Source organism: Rhinoraja longicauda, chromosome 12 (assembly GCF_053455715.1).
Source record: "Rhinoraja longicauda isolate Sanriku21f chromosome 12, sRhiLon1.1, whole genome shotgun sequence".
NCBI lineage: Eukaryota > Metazoa > Chordata > Chondrichthyes > Rajiformes > Arhynchobatidae > Rhinoraja > Rhinoraja longicauda.
Genome location: NC_135964.1, coordinates 29,732,058 through 29,757,812, shown reverse-complemented (window position 1 = coordinate 29,757,812; position 25,755 = coordinate 29,732,058). Strand labels below are relative to the sequence as shown.

Sequence of the window (25,755 nt, the reverse complement as noted above, 5' to 3'; positions counted from 1 at the left end):
ACACATAGAGGCTCTATCTTACCTAAGCTCTCACATTATTTCACCTTATCAGAGAAATTCCTTTATTCATTCATTGTCTTCCCCACTTCTCTAATTCCTAATCTCATGTATTTCCTCTTTTTCCCAGTTCTGATGAATGGCCCTAGACTTGAAACATTAACTGGTACTGTCTAATTCTGAGACTGAGTCTTTCCAGAATTTTCTGTTTCAATGTAACATCTCATTCAAAAGTTAGAACCTGACAGAGCAGCACTTCCTGAGCATTACAATGAAACATCATTCTGGATTAAATCTTTGGACTTGAATCCACTGTCTTCTGACACAGGATTATAATTCATGTCAGCTAAGGAACAAGTAATCAGGTTCAGGGACTTGTAACCCACAGATCGTTCTTTTGACGAGGTTTCTTGCTATGAGTGGGCACAGATAATGCTTTGGTGAACCGGAGGCAGCAATTGTCACTCTTAATACTTTCACCTGCGATACTAAAAGTCACAAGAGGGGCTGCTGCTCCTGTTTTCTTCACCTGAACACCCTTTTACTAAAATGGGATCCCTAATATCTGCCTATCCCATCAACGTCTTGTCCCATGTGATATAAAAACATTACCAGATTCAGGGGCCGTTGCAAACATTAACAGTGCCTCTTTATACCTCTTCAGCTGTTGGCTGCAGCACGTGGTAAAGCCATGGAATTTCTGCAAGTTTTTGCAGTTCGATGTCCACATGATTCAACGCTGTAGACAACTGCTCTTCCTGAGGCGAGTCTAGTTGCTGTTAGAAGTGCAAAGTGAAAAAGCATTAGTACCTGAAATCATGACGGAAAATACAGCCACTTGTTAAATGTGCACATTTTCTTTATTTAATTAAATATGGAAGACTCAACAACAATGCATCATGTATGCAAGGTATCATAGAATACCTGGAAAAAATAGGATGGTCACAAATTTTTATGCCTGAGATTTGGAATGCATGTAGCTAAAGGACGAAGAGGCCTCTGGTTTATCATAACTTTTCCAACCATTTGCAACTTCACCCAATCAGATCCACCCTCGTCTCTCTCTCTCTCTCTCCCCCAGTTCCACTATGGTGTGGGCTCCACTCCCACTGTCCAATTGCTCACTAGCTCTGCTTCAACCCACCATCCCCAAACCATGTTCAGCTCCTTCCACAGAACCCAATATGTTCTCTTCTTCTTTTGCTCTTTGGTCAAATGAATTGTTTTCCTTCCTCTCAAGGGGTGAGGGATTGTTAAATTATTGCCATTTCTTTTCTTCCCGGCCATAAACTTCTAATTGCCTCAGGACTTCCAGCACCAAACCTGGACAGGCTCAAAAGAGGCTGAAATGGCCTTTTTCCTTGCTTCAGCTCTAAACTAAATTAAACTAATTAAAGAGTGAAAAATATTAATCCCCCCGCTACAAGCTCCTGTAACAACTTGCCAGGTATCCAAGTGAGAGTGGCAAACTGGATCCAAAGTTGGCTCACTGGTGGAGCAAAGAGTCATAATTGGGAATTGGGAATAACATGCTGTCGTGCTTTGGAAGTGATAACAATACTTTGACATGGATAATGGAGAACACAGGGAAATAGGATGAAGAGAGGATTGAATCCGGGTCCCTGGCTCTGTGAGGCAGCGGCTTTACGAGCTGTTCCATTTCAGTGTAACCAACACCATAACCTTATAGAACATGGCGGTGTATTCCATATATCTGCAGTGTCTTAGAACTTTTGCAGTTGCCTTTAGCGGTCAAAATTGACTTTTCTCAAGAAACTTTCCCCAAATGTTCACTGAAGTTTATTTTTGTCTTTTTGAATGCATGTTCACCTAAGGACCCGAAGGCAGGAACAATTGGACTGCAAATGCAAGCAGCAATAAAAGTATCTCTGTTTAGACTGCCATACATTTCTTATTTAATGATCTGCTCTGGTTCGTGGTGTGGGGGTGTAAGGAAATGTGCACAGTGATGTTGTTTCTTTGACATATGAATCCAACATCAGGCTGGCAATTACAGAAGTTTGTCAAAGTTTGTCGAAGGAGGTGAAAAGCATGTTCGATGACTTTTCCTTCTTTTAAGAGTACTGAGCCTCTATGCATACATAAGTGAGAGGGAAAAGATTTAAAAGGGACTTGTGAGGCAACTTTTCCCAGAGTGTGGTGGTGGAATGAGATGCCTGAGAAAGCTGTAGAGGTGGGTACAATTACAATGTTTTAAATACATTTGGACAGGTACATAAATAGTAAAGGAATGTGGGCCAAACCACTGGCAAATGAGAATGGCTCAAGGAGAAGTCTTGATCGGCATGGAAGAGTTGAGTTGAAGGGTCTGTTACTGTGTGGTTTAACTCCATGACTCAATACTTGCAAGAGAGAGCTGAAAGGTGGAGGTCAGGATGTTAGGGTAGGGAGTGGTGGAAAGGGCATCACAATCATGGTACAGAACTGTTGGATTTTTTTCTGCCGAATTGTAGACCCCTGAGCCGCTGTTATTGTACAGCTCACAAGCTGATCCATTTGAAATCTCATTAAACATGACGTACATAATTCTTTTTTTCAGGTAGTATACGCTGCCATCTTACCAGAGGAACTCTTCCAACGAGCAATGATTCTGTTTCATTATGTAGGGCTTTCACGTTACTAGCAATCTCAATTGCTGTGTTCCTGGTAAGATTCTGCAAAGAAACAAAAATGAAAAACACCAGCACATCAATTTCCTCTCTTTATATGTTGCCATTCATCTGCAGAAAGATTGACTGGAATTTCATTGATGTCAACATAATTTACTACTGACATCAGGGTTTGTAAATCCTACTCCAGGATCATTCAATCCCCCAAAATAATGGTCTTTGCACTAGAAGAAATCAGTGGCTGTGTAGGCTTTTCTCTCTATTTATATTCTCTCCATGGAGATTCAACGTTTTTCATAATAATGACCAACAGTTGCCAATTTAATTGCCGCCTGCACTTGCAAGATAGCTTACAATGACATATGAAAATCACCTCTAGTGCCTTTCAACATCACAATTTCCTAATTCGCACCATTTAAAACAATATTCAGCATTTCTTTTGTATTGGTGAATAACCTCACATTTTTCAGCATTATACTCCATCTGCCATGTTTTTGCCCACTTATTCCGTTTCTCTGTGTTCTTTTGAAGCCTCTCTGCTTTCTAATCATAATTCACAATTTTACTTTGTTTTGTGTCATCAGCAAACTTAAAAATACTATATATGATCTGTTTAGTCAAATTATTGGTGTTGATTGTGAATAACCCAGTCACATGTATTTATCTCTGGGTTATCCCATAAATCACAGATAACCAACTATTTATTCCTACTCTTTGTTTTATGCCTGTTAAATAATTCTCAATCTATGCTGCCATATTACCTCAATTCCATGTACTTTGTTCACAAACTCCCTGTGAGGACAATATTGAACACATCCTGAGAATCCAATTACACCACATCCACTGGTTTTCCCCTTATTTGCTCTACAAGGTACAGCATTAAGAATTCCAATAGGCAAGGGGAGATAATCTTTCACTGGAAACTAAAATCAAACAGCCACAAAAATACAATGTGTACAACAGTGGGTTTCAGGTGGTGGATGGAGTACCAATCAAGTGGGCTGCCTTGTCCGAGATGGTGTTGAACTTCCTGAGTATTATTGGGGTTGCACTCATCCAGATTATGTAGAGAGCAGTCCATCATATTAAGTCACTTAGAACACAATAATATATTTAACAACCTTTGCCTTACTTTGTCCCGTCTTCCTTCATGACAGGATGGTTCATTGTCAGTGAAGTGCAATGGGATCAAAAGTTATGCAACCATCTGGCCACCACCACACAGTGGCGCTGTGGTAGAATAGCTGTCTTACAGCGCCAGAGACCTGGGTTTGATCCAGATTACGGGTGCTGTCTGACTGAAGTTTGTACATTCTCCTTGTGACTGTGTGGGTTTTCTCTTGGTGCTCTGGTTTCCTCCCACATTCCAAATTTATGCAGTTTGGCTTAATTGGCTTCTGTAAATTGCAACATAGAACGAGTATATGGGTGATCGTTGGTCATTGCGGACTTGGTGGGCCGAAGGGCCTGTTTCCACGGTGCACCTCTAAAACTAAGACCAAAAAAACAAAATCTACAGGCACGCACTTCTGATCCTCTGCAAGGGAAATTCATTGATGACGGAGCCTAAGATGGTTGATCCTAACATCTGCAAAGAGCGATGTTCTGGATCTGTAGCAAGAGACTTCCAAAGACCATAAACATCATCTTTTATAAGAGGTATGGCTTTCAAAAGACATTTGGACAGATATATGGACAGAAAGTGATCAGCATGATATGGACCAAATGCAGGCAAATGAGACTTGCCCAGAATGTATTAATTATATGAAAGCATTTAAAGTTTTTTTTCCAAAAAGGGGGGGGGGGGGGGGGGGTACTCTTAATTTGGGTTTAAAAGTAATTGAAAATAAACCATCAAACCAAGTTAATGTGGGTGAGCTCAGTTGGACACCGACTACTGACTGGGTACAAAACAACATGATTGCTGCTTACCTCTGGGAACTTTGGATGTGTTTTGTTTAGTGCATGAGAGCTTGCATTGACAGCATGAGCCAGTTCTTGCTCCAGGAGGCTGTGGATTTTGGCTGCCTCGCAGATTCTGAAAGTTATTAATGAAAGAAGACTTCAAGAATTCAACAACTGCAAAGTGGAATAATGGAATAATAGAAATGATAAACCTTGCTAGAACCACTACCTCCCCGCCAGAACTCTGTCCGTGAGGCCTCAGTGAGCATTTCATTGATAAACATTTTTAACTTACCTTTAACACATGCATGAATATTAAGATGAAAACAATGCTGTTCTGAAACAGGAGGGATAATTGAGTTATTTCACTATCAATCCAATCTATTGACTGTATTTCTTTAAGTAACTCCAGGCTGAATTGAAGCACATAATACATGGACAATTACCCTCTGCTCACTGTAGCTTCCTGGAGAAATTACTTTGCTTTTATTAGGAACAAGGAGTTTCAGGTTGAGAAATGCAGAGGATGGGACCTAGATAGCTGAATGTAGAGAATGACAACAGTGCAGTGATTAAAGTCACATGTACGAGAAACCGAAGTGGATGAGCATAGAGATATTAGACACTTGTAAGGCCGGTGGAAATTTTGGAACTGAGAAGTTGAGTGATAGAGGAGTTGGAACACAAGGCTGGGAATTTTAACCAGGGCACTTTAGGGTCCACAGCCAAGGAAAGCTAATGAACAGGCATGATGAATAGGATGGGACAAGCAAGGATTCAGGCAGCAGAGTTTGAGAAGCTTAAATATACAGAACAACCAGGTTGAAAGGTCAGTCAGAAAGACAGTTAAATCATTGAGTCTGTCATCTCAAAAGTATGGATGAGTTTCAGTAGAAAGATTGAAATGTGACGTTGTGGAGACAGAATAAATAAGCAGTGTGATACTGTTTACTAGAGGTTGAATGATTCATTTATTTTCTTCTTTTGGAGAGGGAGGGTTGAGCAACTCGAGTGAGTCTCATTTGAGCACCGAAGAGCATGGGATATGTGGTCCAGGCAGGAATAACTAAGTGAGAAGAAAATGTACTCCAAGAAGGTACAATAACCAGCCCCTGCATCAACACAACCAACTGGGATGTTCAGCTGTGATATTGGTTACTTATTTAGTTGAAACAACCATTGCATGCAACGGCCCAGAACATCACAACTAGAATATATCTCCAGGGAAAATGCACCAATTTTGGACATCCAATGGCATACATTGGCTTGAAAGGAGTCTGCTCCAGAAACAAGGCACCAACACTCCAGGCGGTCTTCAGAACCTATGGTGTTATTTCAAGAAGAGAAACAGGTTGCTCGTTGGTTCAGAAAAGATTCACAAGGACGTTACCAGGAATGGAGGATTTGAGTTTCAAGGAGAGGCTGGATAGGCTGGGACTGTTTCCCTTGGAGTGTAAAAGGCTGAGGGAGTGATCTTATCGAGGTGTATAAAACATGAGGGGCATAGATAAGGTGAATGGTCAGTCTCTTTCAAAGGATTGTGGAGTCTAAAACTGGAGGCCCAGATTTAAGGTGTGGGGGGGGGGGGGGGGGGATGATTTAAAGGGGACTTGAAGGACAACCTTATCACAGAAAAGGTGCTGGGTGTATGGAACATGCTGTATAACTCTCTGACACCAATAGTGATTGACTGACAGTCTCCGAGGATGATATAAATCCAAGTCTTCTTTTCACTTGGGGCTGAGGAGGTAAGATTGCTGCACTTACCCTAAAATGTGGCATGAAGAATGAACCATTTCATGCCAGCACTATCCCTGCCACCCTAGGCTTTCCTTGGTTTTACACACCACAGCTTTCAATGCCTTATTTTTAACTTTCAAATATCCTGACCAAGCTTGCACTTATCATCAAGACACCCAGGCACTTGGGACATCTGCAAGTTAAAGACTCAGCACTCTTCCTTGGCAACTTGTCCACGTGCTTGCTGGAATGACGCTGCATGCAGTGACGTACCTTGTGATTAGTTCCTCGGCTGCCTGGGCACAGAGCTGCAGTTGGGTGACCTCCTCCTCTGTGGCCAGGTCTACTGACTGCTGCGGGTACAGATGGGGTCTCAGGGCTGGCCTGCAAGAGTCATACCGCAGTTTGTCTTCCCAAGATTTCAAAGTACTCTCGAATGCCTGTGGAAGAAGGTGAATAATGAACGCTGTGGCACATATTCACATGGACATGGTGTGCCAACAGGCCTGCTATTGCGCTGTGTGACTCAATGGTTCAAAGTTTGCTGGTGCAGGACAGCCCACAGTCTTTTCCTTCCTTCTGCAGCTCAAAGTCTTCCCTGCAATTCGCTGGATATGCAAACAAGACAATACCTTCTGGGCCAAAGAAGTTGATCATCAGCAGACGTGAATAACTTTCCTCATTATGGCCATACTTGGATTGTTAATGCCCAGTCCCAATTTTCTTCAGCAGAGTAAGGGCAAATGCTCTAACTTTGCACAGTTCACAAGGAGGTTAAGGTCAGGATGTTATTTGCATGTGCAGCGTAAATCATCGATCATCTTGTTGTCTTTCACAACTCCTGGGCTTTCACTCCCTCTCCACTAATTGGTAGACAGTTTACACATCAATAACAGATGTGCAACTTCAATAAATGCTATTATTAGGCAGAAAATCCTGGGCCATTTACTTTTTCAGATTGGCATTATTTAATTTGTACTTTTTTGCTTCATTCCAAACCTCTCTCATGAAGGCCGTGGCCAGGTTGTAAGTCGCCTCTTCTCCTCTGCACACCTTGCTGTATACCCTGCTCCTCTCCATCAAAATCACCCACCTCTGACTACGATAGCCTGCAACCCCAGAGGTTCACTCGTAGATCCACTGTTTCAGCCTTTTTTTAAAGAAATAATAGCTTCCAATCTTATCTTTTTAAATCATTTCCATGTCCAGTTTCTTCCAATTTACATTCTTGAATTCTCCACTTTCAAATCTTCGGGTTCCTGGCCCGAATCGTTTTTTTTCTTTTAATCTCCAGTCATTCTGGTCCTCGAGTCTCACTTGGATGACACCCATACATTTAATGATGGAGATGGTAGAGCTACTGCCTCACTAAGCTCGTGAACCTGGTTCAATCCTGACTGCAAGTGCCGTCTGTGCGGATTTTGCAAGTTCCCTGATTGACTATGTGGGTTTCCTGTGTATGTTCTGGTTTCCTCCCACATTTCAAAGATATGCAGGCTGGTGGATTCATGTAACTGTAAATTGCCCTGAGTGGGTAGATGAATGGTAGAATCTGGGGTGGGTTGATGCAATATGGGAATTAATGTAACATTAGATTAAATGGTCAGCACAGTTTCAGTGGGCTGAAGGGCCTGTTTTCCACACCATATCTCTCTACATTTATATATGAAGAGTCCATCCACAATCAACCTGCTTGCCTGCAACTGTTCTTACGAAGAATAATTTCTCCTTCATCAGACAACATGCCCTTTGACTCTACTCCATTCCTCTAAACAAAAAGATTTGCCAAAGAAACTCTATTAACCCTCTTGTTTCCTGATGAATGATAACAATCATGGTCCTTCTTCCTGCTTATGCCAATCAGAGTTAATTTGCTTCTAAATTCTTCCCCTCCCTCATCTTCAAATGAACTTATCTATGGCTTTTCCCTTCTCTTCCTCAATAACCCCTCCAGTGCTAGGTTATTGGTTAGCTTGCTGACCAATAGCTCCTCTACCGTTCCTTCAGTCCCAAATATACTTCTTTCCAACATGCTTCGTCCAAGAATTCTCCCATTTTGTCAGTCTGCATCCCACATTCTAATGATGTCACCTTCCAAACCAGTTTTTTCAGATTGACTTTTTTACTTAACTGAAGAACAGATTAGTGGTTTGGAATAGCCTCGTGATTGACTTCCTTCCTCACCCTGTTCTTGTTGCAGATGACTCCATTGGATATCCTTTGTCCTCACATTTCACCTACCTGAGCCTCTACACGATTTCCTGCAATTTCTATCACCTTCAGCAATTAGTCACCAATACACATATCACCCACCCCACTGTTCCCTCTGCAGGACACTGATACCTTCTTTAATCAGCCTCATTGCCCCTTCTTTTGATGCCTTTCAGTAGAAGCACAGGAGGTTCAACTGCTCACTCTCCACAACCACTTACTATCTGAAAACTCTTCTAAATTAAACAATGATAAACTTTTAAGCTATTCATTGAACACACTACAATCTCTACTATACTGGCAATGTGAAATAACTGCATTCAGTTCAAGCATGACTCTAACCTCCTGGTAGCCTATCACATTACTCTCTCTCTGAGCCATATGATCTCTGCCAGATAGAACTGCTACTTTGCAGCTCCAGACCTTGAGTGTTATCTGTGTGGAGTTTGCCCGTTCTCCTTGTGACTGTATGGGCTTCCCCAGAATACTCCAGTTTCCTCCTGCATCTCAATGACATGCGGTTTGGTGGGGTAATTGACCGCTATAAATTGCCTCTTGTGTGTCAGTGAGCGATAAAATCTGGAAGGGAGTGGATTAACTATTGAAGAGGCCATTGAGATTCAAACACAGACAGCACAGTGGTGCAGCTGGTCAAGCTGCTGATTTTTAGCTCCAGTGAGCCGGATTCATTCCTGATCTCCTTCACGTTCTCCCTGTGACTTTCCTCTGGGTGTTCCTCCCAATTTCCAAAGATGTGCAGGTTGGTAGGTTAATTGGCTCTGTATGGCCCTCGTGTGGAGGTGAGAGGTAGAATCTGTGACAAAGTTGATGGGAGTGTGGAGAGAAAAAAAAATGGGATTGAAGTAAGAGTAGTGTAATCTGCTGATTGATGGTCGGCATGAACCTAATGGGCTGAAGGGCCTGTTTTCATGCTTTATCTCTCTATTATTCCATCACTTCCATTAGATCTTTCTTTTTGTTCTTCTCTCTCTCCACCCCATTCCCCGCCATCTTCAAATGGTGGGAGTTTCATTGTTCTGTGAGTCAATGCGATTCATTGAAGAATTCATCAATAAGTAGGTTCTGTTAGACAACAAATTGAGATTCGGTGATCTTTACTGGACCATCAAAAGGGGCTGTGGGGCAAAACCTGAGAATTACAAGGTACTTAGTTTAATGGGTGAGGTGGGGATGCTTTTAGATGCTGCAATCTAGAAGAAAATGAATAGCCACATGAATGAAATTGTTAGGAGCAAATTGTAACAAATTAATTTGATATGAGTTTTTTCATGTGGTAAATTGTACTAGCTCTTCAGATGAAGAACCACTTAATGTTTTTTGGTAAATTAGAAAAGTTGGATATGCAATAAAAAATTAAAAAATGTGATGAATGGGATATTTTCATGATGATGGTTGAATGGAAGTATAGTTTGGACTTCCACCAGTAATAGGAACCTTAATGTTTTCGTCACATATTAAAAACATGGAATAGGGTTACAAAGTACAATCTTGAGATATGTACGTTTTAGAAACACTAACGTTCAGTAAGCAGAGAAAGTTGATAAAAAAAAACTTCAAAGACCATGCAGATGGATTAATGAATTGGGTAAAAACATGACGAATTAAGTTCAAAGTAAGAAGTGGTACATTTTGGAAGAATGAGGTGAAGTATTAGAAATATGTACTATAAGTAATATATACTATTTATTTAGTCTGAAGAAGATACTATATATTCAGTCTGAAACATCACCTATCCATGTTCTCCAGAGATGCTGCCTGACCCACTGAGTTACTCCAGCACTTTGGATCTACTTTTGTGATAGTATAATGAGGTAATGTTTGAACAGTTCTGCTTACAGTGAACAATTTGGGCAATGTCTTGAGGAACACTATTCTTGAGAGTGTTTTTTCTGCTCCTTACCCATTTCAAACAAAACCAAATGTATAAAAATAGTAGATGACAGCACAGATGTTTTAAAGGTGATCAACACGTTCAGTGTCGATGACAAAATCAAACTTTTATTTACTGTATTATAATAGTTATTCTGCCATGTCATTCAATTTCCTTTCTTCTTACAGTGGTTTATTTTTTGAAACACTGTTATTGCCATCTCTTATTTAATTATGGGTATTTACTTTTCTTCCACCCACACATGTACATCTTAAGCTTGAACTAATTATCAGATTTTTTTTAAACTTGCAAGCAGATTGCAAACACTCTGTCAATTCTAATGAAACAGAACCATTAAAGAAGTATAAATTTAGTACACCCTGTTAAATAAAATCAATGAACAGTACTCCCTACAAAAACATGCTTAAAATGTAAAGTTAAAAAAAGCCAATCATTAAATTCATGTTACTTCAGGTAGATAGGGTATGTCTGCCAAATCAACACTTTGAGCACAGACTCTTACATCTAAATTTCCAACTAACATTGGTAGCCCTTGAGTAACGAGCTGCTGGTCCAAATAGATTTCTTTAGTACAACAAAACCTTTACATTCATAACATTTCTATTAAATTCCTTCATAAACCTCCTGGATCTAACAAGAATAGTCTCTCCAGTAAACAGAATTTCCGTATCCCTAGTACGACCCTTCTCAATGTGTCATGGGTGTGTACATCTCAGTTCACTTGAAACAATAATGTGAAGTACTCTAGTCCACCATTCTATGGTCCAGCAACCCCCTGTGGTCTGGCATGCTCCAGGCAATCAGAGAGACAGGATGGCGAAGAAGACATTTGGCACACTTGCCTTCATTGGTAGAGCACTGAATGCAGGAGTTGGGATGTCATGGAACAACTGTACAAATTGTTGGTGAGATCACACTTGCATCAGTTCTGGTAGCCAGCTATAGAGTTATGTCATTAAACCGGAAAGGTGCAGCAAAGATTGAAGAGGGTGATACCAGGACTGGCATGCTTGAGATATAAAAAGAGGGTGGATATGCTGGGGCATATCCCCTGGAACGTAGGAAATTGAGTGACCTTATAGAGGAATATAAAATCATGATGGGCATACATAATGTCGCACTCTTCTTCCAAGGGTAGAGTAGTCTAAAATAGAGGACATAGATTTAAGATAAGAAGGGGAACATTTGAAAAGGACTTGAGGGGCAAATTTTTCACACAGAGGATGGTCGGTATATGGAAGAAGCAGACAGAGGAAGTTGTGGAGGTGTGTACAATTACAACGTTTAGAAGATACTAGACTGAGCTGGACCCGATGGGTCCAAATCTCTCCTGTGGGCGTCGCCTGGGGCAACCCTCCCACAACTGACGATCCTGCGGGCCCGGCAACCCTCTCCAACTGACGAAGCCCGCGGCCGGGCGGGGAATGTCCCCCGGGGCTGTGGGCGGGTGAGGGGGGACAGGGAAGGGGAGAGGGAGCCACTCACCTCGGCATCATGCCACCAGCGCTGCAGCCAGAACGAGTCGTGGACCCAAAGCCTCCCCTGCATTGGTCTAGCACCCTCCCCTCCACCACTTTCCCCCCACTCACCCACTCCATCCTCCCTCAACCCCCCTTAACCCCCTCCTCCCCCCACCTCACCCAATCCGACTCCATCCGCCCCACACACTCACCCACTCCATCCCTCCCTCACCCCCTTAAAACTCTCCCAATCCTCTCCTGCATTAATCTAGCACCCTCCCCTGGCCTAGTCCCCCCCCACCCCCACTCACCCACCATCCTCTCTCAAACCCCCCTTCCTCCCCTCTACCCCCCTCACCCCCACTCCCCCTCCACCCCCCTCCCAAACCCCAGTCCCCCCCACCCCCACACTGCCCCTTCCCTCCCCTTGCTCAGTTCTCTTGCTCAGAGGAAGATGATTAGTAGCAGGTTCTGTGGTCTGGATTCTCTGTGGTCTGGCACCAGCCAGGACCCAAGGTGCCAGACTTGGCATCAATCTGTATAAACCTGCCTTTGTGCAATTCCATCTTCCTGCGAGAGGTGGCACTCTAAGTCTGCATTAGAACACAAGAAAAGGAGAGCAGAGCAAGCCACTCTGTCCCTCTATTCAATATGATCATGGCTGATCTGCTCCGGACCTCATTCTCTCTATCATTGCCAGTTCCACATATTCCCCAATTGCCAGATCTTTTGAAAATTAACTTATCTAATATCCCCAGTGATCAGGCCTCCACAAATTCCAGAGATTCACCACCTTCTGCGAGAAGGACTCCTTTTGCACCACAGTTCTAAAATGATTGCCTCCTTATATATTTTCTCCACTCTCCCACTAGAGGAAAACATCTTGACAACTACCCTGTCATAACCCTAAAACATTCCATTAAGATCACAACCATTCTTCTAAATGCCAATCCATCTTGAGCTATTCGTAACAGGATAATGGTCTCTTATCCCCTCGGTCCTAGGTTGTCTGTTAACTAACTCCTGTTGTCCAACCAAGCCTAGTTCACTGCCCCTGAAAGAATAATTTATTTTTCACACTAAATATGTAAATCAAATAAAAGTAAAAGTCAGAATATCAGACTTCATAACAGGAACTGTATGTTAACTTGGAATACATTATTCTTACCTGTCCACACAAACTGCTTGCCTACATTGCACCTGAAAACTGCATAGGTATCATTGCAGGAAGTCAGATAACAGCCTATAAAACTTCAATGGTGCAATGAATAATTGGAGGTAAAATGATGTCTGGTGATTTAGAAATAAATTCTCTTGCCTACTTACTCGGTCTCTTGTCAGCATCTGCGCTCTGTTTTTGTGCACGATTTTGATGACCCCTGGTGGTTGGATCCACGCCTCTCCATCTACCTGTACTGGCACGCCCTCATCTCCCAGAATGGTGATCTTCACAGACCGACACTGCAGAGGATGATGCCACTTTAACTTCAGTGTTTATAAGCAACTGAATTAAGAACTTTCACCAACTCTTGTCACCCAAACAGCATACACTATTTAATCTTAATTTATGAAATGAAGGGGAGAAATGAAGAATAATCAGCTTTAATATTCGAGCACATGGATCTTGATGAGACAAAGAGAGGTTATTTTCGTCTAAGCTACACAGATGTTTTACAGATTGATTTTAAATTAAAGCTGAGAGTTAGTTTGGTTTAACAGTCAGAAGGATATAAAATTTAACAACAATTCAGCCTCAGAAGGAGCTTAACCTTAAAATACAGTGGCTCATAATTACATTGGCAGTGTTGACAAATTGAACCATCTGCCTATCAAAAACCCCCTTGCTTGTGTTCACCTATTACCTACCATGTGTTACTTGCTGCCCCTTCTCTCTCCCAGCTTTTTCCTTCCCCCCCCCCCCCCCCCCCCCACAATCAGTCTGAAGAAGGGTCCTGACATGAAACGTCATCTATCCATGTTCTCCAGAAATGCTACCTGGTTACTCCAGCATTGTCTTTTTTTGTAAATCAGCATCTGCAGATCCTTGTTTTTACGTTGAACTACTACATTGCTTAGGAAAAGGAACATTCGATTACAAAAATCTAGCTCTATATATTTGAAAAGAGAAACTGAAAATACCGATATACCATCAGGCAGCAACAGTGGAGAGTGAAACAGAGTTCATGTTTCAAGTCAATGATTTTTATTTACTATGTTTGTGTGACTGAGAAAACTTTCAAGGGAAAGCAGCCAAATTCAGAACGACAGGGAACAAAAACCTACAGTGAATGTGAACCTGCATGATAAGGATGATCCTGAATAGCTTGTCTTTCTGGTTTAATCCTATCGTGATGAAGTCCAGGGTTTCTGAGTTTAAGGAGGAGCTCATCGTGCTTATTAAATTTAAGAAGTTGAAAAGTCTCTGGAATGTACAGCCTATTTGCTGGCTGCTCCAACGTTGCAGGCAACTTCTGCCTGTGATCTTGGTTCACGGCAGCATTTCCGACTTGCAAACTGCCCGGGTTACAAACACTTCACAGGGATCGAACCTTGCCCTAATCTACAGAGGATGTCAAATGACAAACATAACCATGAGCAAGTTGATTGAACCTCGAAGCAAGCAGCTGCCAATGAGAAGTGAAGGAGAGGAAAGGCGCATTAGTGGAAAATTCTGTGTTCAATGGAATATTCAGCTACATTAACAGACACAGCTATGGCTTCTAATAATATGCAGCCTTGCAGATAGCTTGGTCATGCTGTTGCAAGCATGGAAGGAAACAGCCAGAATATGAGGAGGTAAAATATATAGTGCTGGAGGAACTCAGCAAGGGCCACAATGTTTTAGACTGGAAGATTAGGAATTCATCCTTAGCATATGAGAGATTCATTCAGGAGTCAGACAATAGTGGGAAAGAGGCTGTTCTTGAATCGTGGTACGTGCTTTCAATCTATTGTAGTTTCTGACTGATGGGACAGGGAGGAGAGAGGAGAAAGAAGTAGTTTTCATGCTGCATAAATGTTGATAGTGAAGAACTTGGCTAAATGGTCTGCTTCAGTATGTTTGTTGTATGCGAGTCATGATTCATATTTATCTTATACGAAATATATTGCTGTGAGATTAAATTAAAACAGAATGAATTGAATAAAATTCAACTGAGGATGAATTTTAAGTGATGGTATAAACAGTCGAGTGTAACAACTTTGTACAAAATCTGTGGTAGGTGTCCATTAAATGATGATGTTGAGCACGGTAGCGCAGCGGTAGAGTTGCTGCTTTACAGCGAATGCAGCGCCGGAGACTCAGGTTCGATCCTGACTACGGGTGCTGCACTGTAAGGAGTTTGTACGTTCTCCCGTGACCTGCGTGGGTTTTCTCCGAGATCTTCGGTTTCCTCCCACACTCCAAAGACGTACAGGTATGTAGGTTAATTGGCTGGGTAAATGTAAAAATTGTCCCTAGTGGGTGTAGGATAGTGTTAATGTACGGGGATCGTTGGGCGGCACGGACTTGGTGGGCCAAAAAGGCCTGTTTCCGGCTGTATATATATGATATGATATGATGATATGATGATATTTGTTGCCCTTTGTTAAACTAGTTGTAATCAACTGGGAAATGCCAGTTTGTGGCTTCATTTTACATCCTTTATGACTGCGGGTCATCCATCACATCATCAACCAGGACCAAATTTAGAGGAAACAAAACGTCCTTGATATCGCACAGCATCAATTCCATGTAAATGATCTGATTCGTGTTCATTACAGCAGTACAATGTGGTTAATGAGTTGCAATTTTATTGCATGATGTGAATGGAAGAATTCATCTTAAACTTTAAATCAATCTGGCAGCGGCACTTATGACAACTCAGTAAGAATCATGCCAAGGTCAAAGGAATGCGAGATTGCTGAAAACATGTTAGCTTAGGCAAAGGAAAGGAAACTAAATAAGCATAGACCAAAGCAAAAAATGGCAAAAAACAAAAGCAAATTGGAAAATAAGTGTCTGAAACCAGTACATAATTTATTATACAGACAGTCCATGGGTATTGAAAGGGTTCTGCTCCTGCAAATTTGTTTGAAACCCAATTTTTTTTGTAAGTTGGAAATGAACAAAGACAGTGTGGGACAAGATCATGGCAACAACTGAGATGGGAGAATAAGCAGGAATAGGATGAATGGCCACTAGGTGGCCTCACTGACTCAGCAGATGAATCTGCTCAGCACAGCCAGCACGACTCAACTTGACCCAGCCCCCAGTTGTTGCAGCTTGTTCGTATGTACAGGCGTCCATAAGTTAGGTGTTGATAACCACGGAGGGCCTGTGTCAGCTTTAAACTAATTTAGAGTGATGTTGTTAAACAGGAATATTCTCAAATACTTCAAGAAAATGAGAGTACAGGCTGGGTATTTGAGAAAAGAAATGGCTTTGAACAATTATCTCGATCAGCAAATGAGCTCGATCTAACTGGGGGTTGATGGGTGAATGGAGGTAGTACAGAAATAGCATTTGGAGATGTTAGAAGCACATGTAATGTTAGGTAGGATTATGCTCCCTTTTGGAATATTATTTGGTGCTTCACACAAGAATAAACCTGCTGGATTGGTTGTTACAGATTCTGCTCAGGAAACTGATACTGGTCAAAAGTTCCATCATTGGGAACAGGTACAGGTTCTCTCTTCAGTTGCAACAATCAATATGATTAATGAATTATTTCAGCTGTGAACAGACTGATGGCATGCAAAGAATGGAGTGCAAATTCAGTTGCCAATGCAGCTGTGTATGTCAGGTGGTGGAAGCAATGGGAAGAAAGGTAGCACATCAGTTTTTAATGGAAGACTTTGAGGGCAGCACAGTTGGCAGCAGTAGTTTGCACATTCCTCTAATCAAGTGGGTTTTATCCGGGTGTTTGGTTTCCTCCCACACCCAAAAGACATGGCTGGTGGGTTAATTAGCCATTGTAAATTGTCCTTGGTGTGTAGGTGAGTGGTAAAATCTGGGGGCAGTTGATGGGAATATGAGGGCAATAAAAGTGGGATTAACATACAATTCGTTTAAATGTGGTTAATGGTCAGCACAGACTCAGTGGGCTGCAGAATTTCTTGCTATAACTCTGTGCCAAACTAATTTCTCAGAAGATACACTGAAAAATGGAACAACAAATAACTACGGTACGAATGAGAACTGTGAAGAAAGTTCTGGCCAAGAAGCCCGTGGTTCCATAAATCCATGTAAAGGTTCTAAACATACAGTTCTTACATCACAGATCAACAGATAAATCATATTATATGGAAATTAGGTTACAATTATTTTGAAAGAAACTTTGACTAATAAACCCACCTGAGCTATTCTGTGGTGCTGAAGCTTGATGACTCTTGATACTGCCATTTGCATACTTCCAAATACAGCCACGACTTCCAAGATCTTGTCATCAAATGAAGGAGCACCAAAGATCTAAAAGGACACAGAATTCACAATTTTGGGATGGACAGAATGACTGTGTGACTGAATATAGCAGCAATTACAACTTTTACTTGTGCACCAGCCATTTGTTTTGAAAGGATGTGCAAGATTACTGTGAAAATTGTTCTCTAATTTTGACAGACTTTTTGGACCTTGTTAATGACCTTTCAGAAAATGTTTGCTCAGATTCTCTCTTCACAGATGCTGCTGGACCTCCACCATTTTCTGTTTCTATTTCAACACCTGCAATTTTTTACTTTTAGATTATAGTCTTATATTTCTCAGTCTAAAGAAAGATCCCAACCCGAAATATCATCTATCCATGTTCTCCAGAGAAGCTGCCTTTTTTCTCGGTTACATGTTGGTTATTTCAGTAAAAGAAATGTCTAGCCTCAGAAGCTTTTTATGACAACACAAGGTTTCACAGGTTGAATAAACAGATCAAACGCAATAGAATGACAGTGTTGAGACAGTAGAAAACAAATTTTATGTTGCAATTAGCAAATAAAACATGTTGATTCATACAAATGGACCATGGAAGTGAGGTTTCTCACTTGCAATACTTTCAACATTATGTGTTAACTTCAGTGAGAGATCCATCTGGTAAGGAAAGCAAGGAAATGACACAAGTGGTTCAATAAATGATAGGTTTCTTGCTGTCCTTTTTGTTGAATTTGCAACTTTTGTTCATCTTGTAAAATCAACACTGAGGTAGCTCCAGAACAAATAAACGTGTACAGAATTGTACACCATGGGCAAGAAGCTCGGAATATAGCCTCAGCAACCTAGGCTGCTGCTCCTGGGTGCCCAAGGTGGAGAAGCAGTAATGTGCAAATGGGATGGAGAAGCACAGGAAATATTCAATGAAATTTAGGGAGGCATGGAAGATTTATCTTATTAGCTTCTATAAATAAAGTTGCAAGCTTATAATACATATGAATGTCTGGAATGCAGTTGGCTTTTCAGTGTGTATGTTTTCTCTTTTGGTAGTTCATGACCTGATACATTAAAACAGTTGATTTTTACACTGGCTAAAAAGTAAATTAATTTATTCAATGTTCCTGGTTCTCAATGCAGAGCACAGACCAAACCTCACTCAACCTACATCATCTTCTTTTGTTCCGCCCCAAAAGTTAGTTCCACCAGCATAGCTAGGAATGTTTAATACAGCAATGCCTTGGAGACTGGGTAGAGGAATGTATTGTCCATCACACTGTAACACACAAAATAAATTGGTTAAGAAAAGTAATATTTCAATATGACTATACCTATCCCCAATTTTGCATTCTATTCAAATTAAGATTAAGAGTGTTCACAATAAAATATTGCACAGGGTACCACTTATGTCTCTCTAAAACTGCAGCAAATGACACTGAGAATACCACACGCCAGAAGGTCACAAAAAGATAGATGTAATGGGCAGAAGTATAATGATAAAACAAGGCAAAGTTGTATGAAGTGATAGCAATGCAAATTAATGGGAAAATAGTAGATGTGATTATACATGTACACATATCTATGAAGAAAGCAAAAAAAAGTTAAATATTAAATTTGGAATCTTTGCCTTATTTAATAGTGTATAATATGAAAGCAAGGAAATTATTCTACATTTTTGTCGAATACTGGTCAGGCTTAAGCTTACGTATCGTAATTAAGTCTGAGAATCTGGGAAGATGTCACATCTTTAGAGAGGATGTCGAAGAGATTTACTGGACATGTAGCAGAGTTTTAGGCAAAGTCTTCTACAGATACATCCTGCACGTCTCCTAACAGAGACAGGGAGAAATAACACACTTCCTCATTTTTTCACCTGCTCTCAATACCCTTGATTTGATCCTCCACCTCATGTTTCTACATCCCTCACCCCAGGTGGGACCAAATAACACTAGATGTTATGAATATAGTTTCAAGATCTTCAATGCCATTCTTAAGGAACAGCTTCTCAAATGTAGATAGTGACCCCAGGGGCTAAATGGTATCAGGGCTTAAAAATGGAAAATAAAGGAAACAGTATTCGCATAATTCCAAGAACTACAGAAGAAATGTATGTTGTAAAATATCACAAAAATGTCACAATTACAGTAAGTTCCAAATAATCCCCAATAGATAGTTATTTAGAGAATTTTCTAGTGAACTCCCATGACTGTGACATCTAGATTTGTCAAACCAATTATTTAAAGCAGTTCATGCATCTTAATGTAATTGTATCACGTCTTGACTGACTAGTTCAACATTATGGGAAACACAAAGCTTACCTCAAGTTGCACCTTCTGTTCTAAGTTCTTATAGGTTCGCTGTAGTAATTCCTTGGTACCAAGCACGCCATACCACATCATATTCTTTGTCCGACTTCTAAGCAAAGTACATTGACAAAATGTTCAGAAAGCTGTGAATTTGTTTCACTAATATTTCCTAGACCAGAAATATCTCCAGGCCCTCCGGTTCTTCCTTGAACAGAGCTGCAATCTATTTCCCTCAACTAGCACTTTCCTCTGCCTCACCCTCAGCAACTTTCCCTCACCCTCAGCAACTTCTCTTTTGACTCCTCTCACTTTCTCAAAGTTAAAGATGTTGCCATGGGCATCCGCATGGACCCAAGTTATGCTTGCCTTTTTGTCGGTTATGTCAAATAGTCCTTGTTCGAAACATACACCAATCAGCCAAAAAATTATGACCTGATGAGCCAAAACATTATGACCACCTGCCGAATATGTTGTTGATCCTCCGTGTGCAGCCCCATACGCAGCAGGGTGCGATGCACAGTGTATTGTGACACATTCCTCCCATGACCACCATTAAAATGTTCTGTGACTTGTGCCACAGTAGACCTTCGGTCGTTTCAGACCAGACAGGATAGCCTTCATTGCCCTCGCGCATCGATGACCCTTGGGCGCCCAACACCCTGTCACCGGTTTGTGGTTTGTCCCTCCTCGGACTACTGATGGTAGGTACTCACCACTGCTGACCGGGCGCACCCCACAAGCCTTGCCATTTCAGAGATGCTCTGACCCAGTCGTCAGGCCATAACCATTTGGCCCTTGTCAAAGTCGCTCAGGTCTTTACTTTTGCCCATTTCTCCTGCATCCAACACATCAGTCAGAGAACTGACTGTTCACTTGCGCCTAATATATCCCACCCCTTGACAGGTGCCATTGTAACAAGATAATCAACGTTATTCGCTTCACCTGTCAGTGGTCATAATGTTTTGGCTGATCGGTGTATATTGGTGCCATCCCCCAACTCTTTCTCTGCTACACAGACGACTGCATCGGTGCTGATCCCTGCACAGATGTAGAACTTGTTGAATTCATTAACTTCACCTCTAACTTCCACCCTGCCCTCAAATTCACCTGGACTATCTCTGACACCTTTCTTGATTGCTCTGTCTCCATCACAGAAGGCAGATTATCGACTGAGGTCTACTACAAACCGACCGACTCCCACATTTATCTGGATCACACTTCCTCCCACCCTACCTCTTGCAAAGACGCTATACACTACTCTCAATTCTTCCGTCTCTGCAGCATCCGCTCCCAAGATGAGGCTTTCCATTCTAGGATATCCGAGATGTTCTCTTTCTTTAGTAAATATGGCTTCCCCCCTGCTTTCATAGATATCCTCACTTTCGTCTCATCTGTGTCCTGTAGTTCTGCTCTCGCTCTCCCTCCCCAAGACGCAACAAGGACTGGTCTTGACCTTTCACCTCACCAGCCTGCACATCTAACATTTTATCCTCGGACGTTTCTGTCACCTCCTGTGGGATCCCACCACTAATCACATCTTCCCAGCTCCACCCCTTTCCGCCGTCCACAGAGAACACTTCCACCATACCTCCTTGATTCACTCATCCCTTCCCACCAAAACCACCGCCTCCCTAGGTACTTTCCCCTGCAACCACAGAAAACGCAACACCTGTCCTTATACTTCCTCCCTCAACTCCATCCAGAGACCCCGACAGTCCTTTCAGGTGAGTCAAAGGTTCACATGTCCCTCCTCTAACCTCATCTTCTGCATCCAGTGTTCCCGATGTGGTCTCCTGTAAATCGGTGAGACCAAATGTACACTCCACGACCATTTTGCTTAACACATGGTCGGTCCACCGAGGTATATGGGATCTACTGGTTGCCAACCATTTCAACTCCCCTTCCCATTCCCACACTGTCCTTTCTTCCTGGGCCTCCTCCATTACCAGAGTGAGGTCACGTGCAAGTTTTAGAAACAAGACCTCATATTTCGTTTGGGTAGCTTACAGCCCAGCGGTTATGAATGATAAATTTTAAGTCACTTCTACCTACACTCCTCTCCCCTCCCACTTCCTCCATTCTAATCCTATCTCTATGAAAATGTTCTTTTCAGTTAGTGGCATTACTTTGGGATTTTCTTTGAATTATTGTGTTGTGATTTCCATTTAAATAATATTTATGTTCCATTATCACTCAGTGTTGATAATTCTTAAATAGGTCCTCCCCAGCTTATAAATGCTCAACATAGTACAGCCCGTACATACGGTCGAGTATTTGGGAGATCAGCGGGATGGATTTGCCAGCTGCTGTAGGGCTGCTGGCATCTTTTGCCATGTTGGTGGGTTAGCACAGACTCAACTGGTTGAAGGGCCTGTTTCCATGCTGCCATATCCCTATCATTCTGTCCCTTGAACTAAACTATAGGACGAGCCATGCTCGTACTTCAGTGATTTTTAGAATGCTATGTCTCGATCACAACTGCCTGAAACTTGTAGCTTAGCCCCACAGAGTAGGATTTTGTAATATGAATTATAACCGTTCACCTTAATTCCCCAAAGATAAAGCTGGACAGGTAGCTACCTGCATTTCTCTGGGTGCTCCTCACGCTTGTTGTTAAATTCCAAGGAGATTTTGGCATCTAATCCAATTCCAAAATAATTGTTCATAACACATTTCTCAGCGTAGCCTTCTCTGGATTGTGGAAAGAAAACACAGTTTTTTGTTGCAAAACTATCAATTTAGGTGTACATTAACTGATCAACCATTAAAATAATCTCCCCTTTAGAAAATTTACAGGTCTTCCCCAGTTTCAATTCCTGATAACTGTTCATAAACAGAAGAGTGCGCAATGCAGAAAAGCAGTTGCAAAATGAAGTCCGACAGGGCAGAAAGACAATCCTGCTGTTTCCCAAACACTCGATCACCATCGGGCATTTGTAAACTGGGGAGGACCTTAATCTGGCAAATTAAGTAATATTAGCAAATACCCAGCTCATAGCCAGGACTTGCTGCCCACTTCTACTCACTTCCACAGATGCGAAGGATCGGTTGAGCTGACTGTCCAGAACCCGACCGGCATCCATCATAATAGAGCGGGCTCCAGTCAGTGAGCTGCCCTCAAACGGTCTATCTTAAGACCTTGCCCAAGGGATGCTCTGACAGCCTTTGGCTGTGGAAGGCTTTTAAATGGTTTTTAAATATCTCTGATTATCATAAGCATTTATTCAACAGAATTAAAGTAATTTAAATTAAGAGTAATTAAATCATAGTAATGCACTAATAAGTAATTCAGCCTACTCCTGCACCTATTGTCTATTGCCATCAGCCCAAACAGGGATTGCCAAATGTGAAGAGGACCCAGACTCAATCCTCTGCTCAGCTAGTCATTGCTTCACTGCTGGGCTCAATGGTGAGCCCAAGGACGGAGCAGATGGTCACATACGCTTCAGTGCAAATCTGATTACTGCACGGATAGGGTCTGAGGTGCGTTCAGCGTTAGTGACCCTATTCAAAGGTTAAGGTAATTGCTCAGAGTTGAATCAGGAGATAAAATTGGCGTGTCACAAATGTAATGCTACGGTGGTTATGGGAGATTTCAACATGCAGGTAGACTGGGAAAATCAGGTTGGAAATGGACCCCAGGAAAGAGAGTTTGTCGAGTGCCTTCGAGATGGATTCTTAGAACAGCTTGTACTGGAGCCTACCAGGGAGAAGGCAATTCTGGATTTAGTGTTGTGTAATGATCCTGATCTGATAAGGGGACTAGAGGTAAAAGAGCCATTAGGAGGCAGTGATCACAACATGATAAGTTTTACTCTGCAAATGGAAAGGCAGAAGGGAAAATCGGAAGTGTCAGTATTACAGTATAGCAAAGGGGATTACAGAGGCATGAGGCAGGAGCTGGCCAAAATTGACTGGAAGGAGGCCCTAGCAGGGAAGACGGTAGAACAGCAATGGCAGGTATTCCTGGGAATAATGCAGAGGTTGCAGGATCAATTTATTCCAAAGAGGTGGAAAGACTCTAAGGGGAGTAAGAGACACCTGTGGCTGACAAGGGAAGTCAGGGACAGCATAAAAATTAAGGAGAGGAAGTATAACATAGCAAAGAAGAGTGGGAAGACAGAGGATTGGGACTCTTTTAAAGAGCAACAAAAGTTAACTAAAAAGGCAATACGGGGAGAAAAGATGAGGTACGAGGGTAAACTAGCCAATAATATAAAGGAGGATAGCAAAAGTTTTTTTAGGTACGTGAAGAGGAAAAAAATAGTCAAGGCAAATGTGGGTCCCTTGAAGACAGAAACAGGGGAATTTATTATGGGGAACAAAGAAATGGCAGACGAGTTAAACCGTTACTTTGGATCTGTCTTCACTGAGGAAGATACACACAATCTCCCAAATGTTCTAGGGGCCGGAGAACCTAGGGTGATGGAGGAACTGAAGGAAATCCACATTAGGCAGGAAATGGTTTTGGGTAGACTGATGGGACTGAAGGCTGATAAATCCCCAGGGCCTGATGGTCTGCATCCCAGGGTACTTAAGGAGGTGGCTCTAGAAATAGTGGAAGCATTGGAGATCATTTTTCAATGTTCTATAGATTCAGGATCAGTTCCTGTGGATTGGAGGATAGCAAATGTTATCCCACTTTTTAAGAAAGGAGGGAGAGAGAAAACGGGTAATTATAGACCAGTTAGTCTGACATCAGTGGTGGGGAAGATGCTGGAGTCAATTATAAAAGACGAAATTGCTGAGCATTTGGATAGCAGTAACAGGATCATTCCGAGTCAGCATGGATTTACGAAGGGGAAATCATGCTTGACAAATCTACTGGAATTTTTTGGGGATGTAACTAGGAAAATTGACAGGGGAGAGTCAGTGGATGTGGTGTACCTCGACTTTCAGAAAGCCTTCGACAAGGTCCCACATAGGAGATTAGTGGGCAAAATTAGAGCACATGGTATTGGGGGTAGGGTACTGACATGGATAGAAAATTGGTTGTCAGACAGAAAGCAAAGAGTGGGGATAAATGGGTCCCTTTCGGAATGGCAGGCAGTGACCAGTGGGGTACCGCAAGGTTCGGTGCTGGGACCCCAGCTATTTACGATATACATTAATGACTTAGATGAAGGGATTAAAAGTACCATTAGCAAATTTGCAGATGATACTAAGTTGGGGGGTAGTGTGAATTGTGTGGAAGATACAATAAGGCTGCAGGGTGACTTGGACAGGTTGTGTGAGTGGGCGGATACATGGCAGATGCAGTTTAATGTAGATAAGTGTGAGGTTATTCACTTTGGAAGTAAGAATAGAAAGGCAGATTATTATCTGAATGGTGTCAAGTTAGGAAGAGGGGATGTTCAACGAGATCTGGGTGTCCTAGTGCATCAGTCACTGAAAGGAAGCATGCAGGTACAGCAGGCAGTGAAGAAAGCCAGTGGAATGTTGGCCTTCATAACAAGAGGAGTTGAGTATAGGAGCAAAGAGGTCCTTCTACAGTTGTACCGGACCCTGGTGAGACCGCACCTGGAGTACTGTGTGCAGTTTTGGTCTCCAAATTTGAGGAAGGATATTCTTGCTATTGAGGGCGTGCAGTGTAGGTTCACTAGGTTAATTCCCGGAATGGCGGGACTGTCGTATGTTGAAAGGCTGGAGCAATTAGGTTTGTATACACTGGAATTTAGAAGGATGAGGGGGGATCTTATTGAAACATATAAGATAATTAGGGGATTGGACACATTAGAGGCAGGAAACATGTTCCCAATGTTGGGGGAGTCCAGAACAAGGGGCCACAGTTTAAGAATAAGGGGTAGGCCATTTCGAACGGAGATGAGGAAGAACTTTTTCAGTCAGAGAGTGGTGAAGGTGTGGAATTCTCTGCCTCAGAAGGCAGTGGAGGCCAGTTCGTTGGATGCTTTCAAAAGAGAGCTGGATAGAGCTCTTAAGGATAGCGGAGTGAGGGGGTATGGGGAGAAGGCAGGAACGGGGTACTGATTGAGAGTGATCAGCCATGATCGCATTGAATGGCGGTGCTGGCTCGAAGGGCTGAATGGCCTACTCCTGCACCTATTGTCTATTGTCTATTGCCATCAGCCCAAACAGGGATTGCCAAATGTGAAGAGGACCCAGACTCAATCCTCTGCTCAGCTAGTCATTGCTTCACTGCTGGGCTCAATGGTGAGCCCAAGGACGGAGCAGATGGTCA

General features: G+C 42.2%; 1 protein-coding gene across 5 annotated transcripts in view; it reads right to left on the bottom strand.

Moving 5' to 3' along the window:
• The window catches only part of dgkh (diacylglycerol kinase, eta), a 250,084-nt gene that overhangs the window by 22,433 nt on the left and 201,896 nt on the right, over nucleotides 1-25,755 (bottom strand). For all 5 annotated transcript variants that reach the window (XM_078409363.1, XM_078409364.1, XM_078409365.1 and 2 more), the window contains 9 exons: nucleotides 22,137-22,247; nucleotides 19,569-19,665; nucleotides 18,419-18,526; nucleotides 17,191-17,304; nucleotides 13,182-13,316; nucleotides 6,546-6,712; nucleotides 4,560-4,665; nucleotides 2,580-2,672; nucleotides 654-773 (listed from right to left, as the gene is read on the bottom strand). In XM_078409363.1, coding sequence (XP_078265489.1) covers nucleotides 654-773; nucleotides 2,580-2,672; nucleotides 4,560-4,665; nucleotides 6,546-6,712; nucleotides 13,182-13,316; nucleotides 17,191-17,304; nucleotides 18,419-18,526; nucleotides 19,569-19,665; nucleotides 22,137-22,247 — 1,051 coding nt within the window. The remainder of the gene's footprint in view (nucleotides 1-653; nucleotides 774-2,579; nucleotides 2,673-4,559; nucleotides 4,666-6,545; nucleotides 6,713-13,181; nucleotides 13,317-17,190; nucleotides 17,305-18,418; nucleotides 18,527-19,568; nucleotides 19,666-22,136; nucleotides 22,248-25,755) is intronic.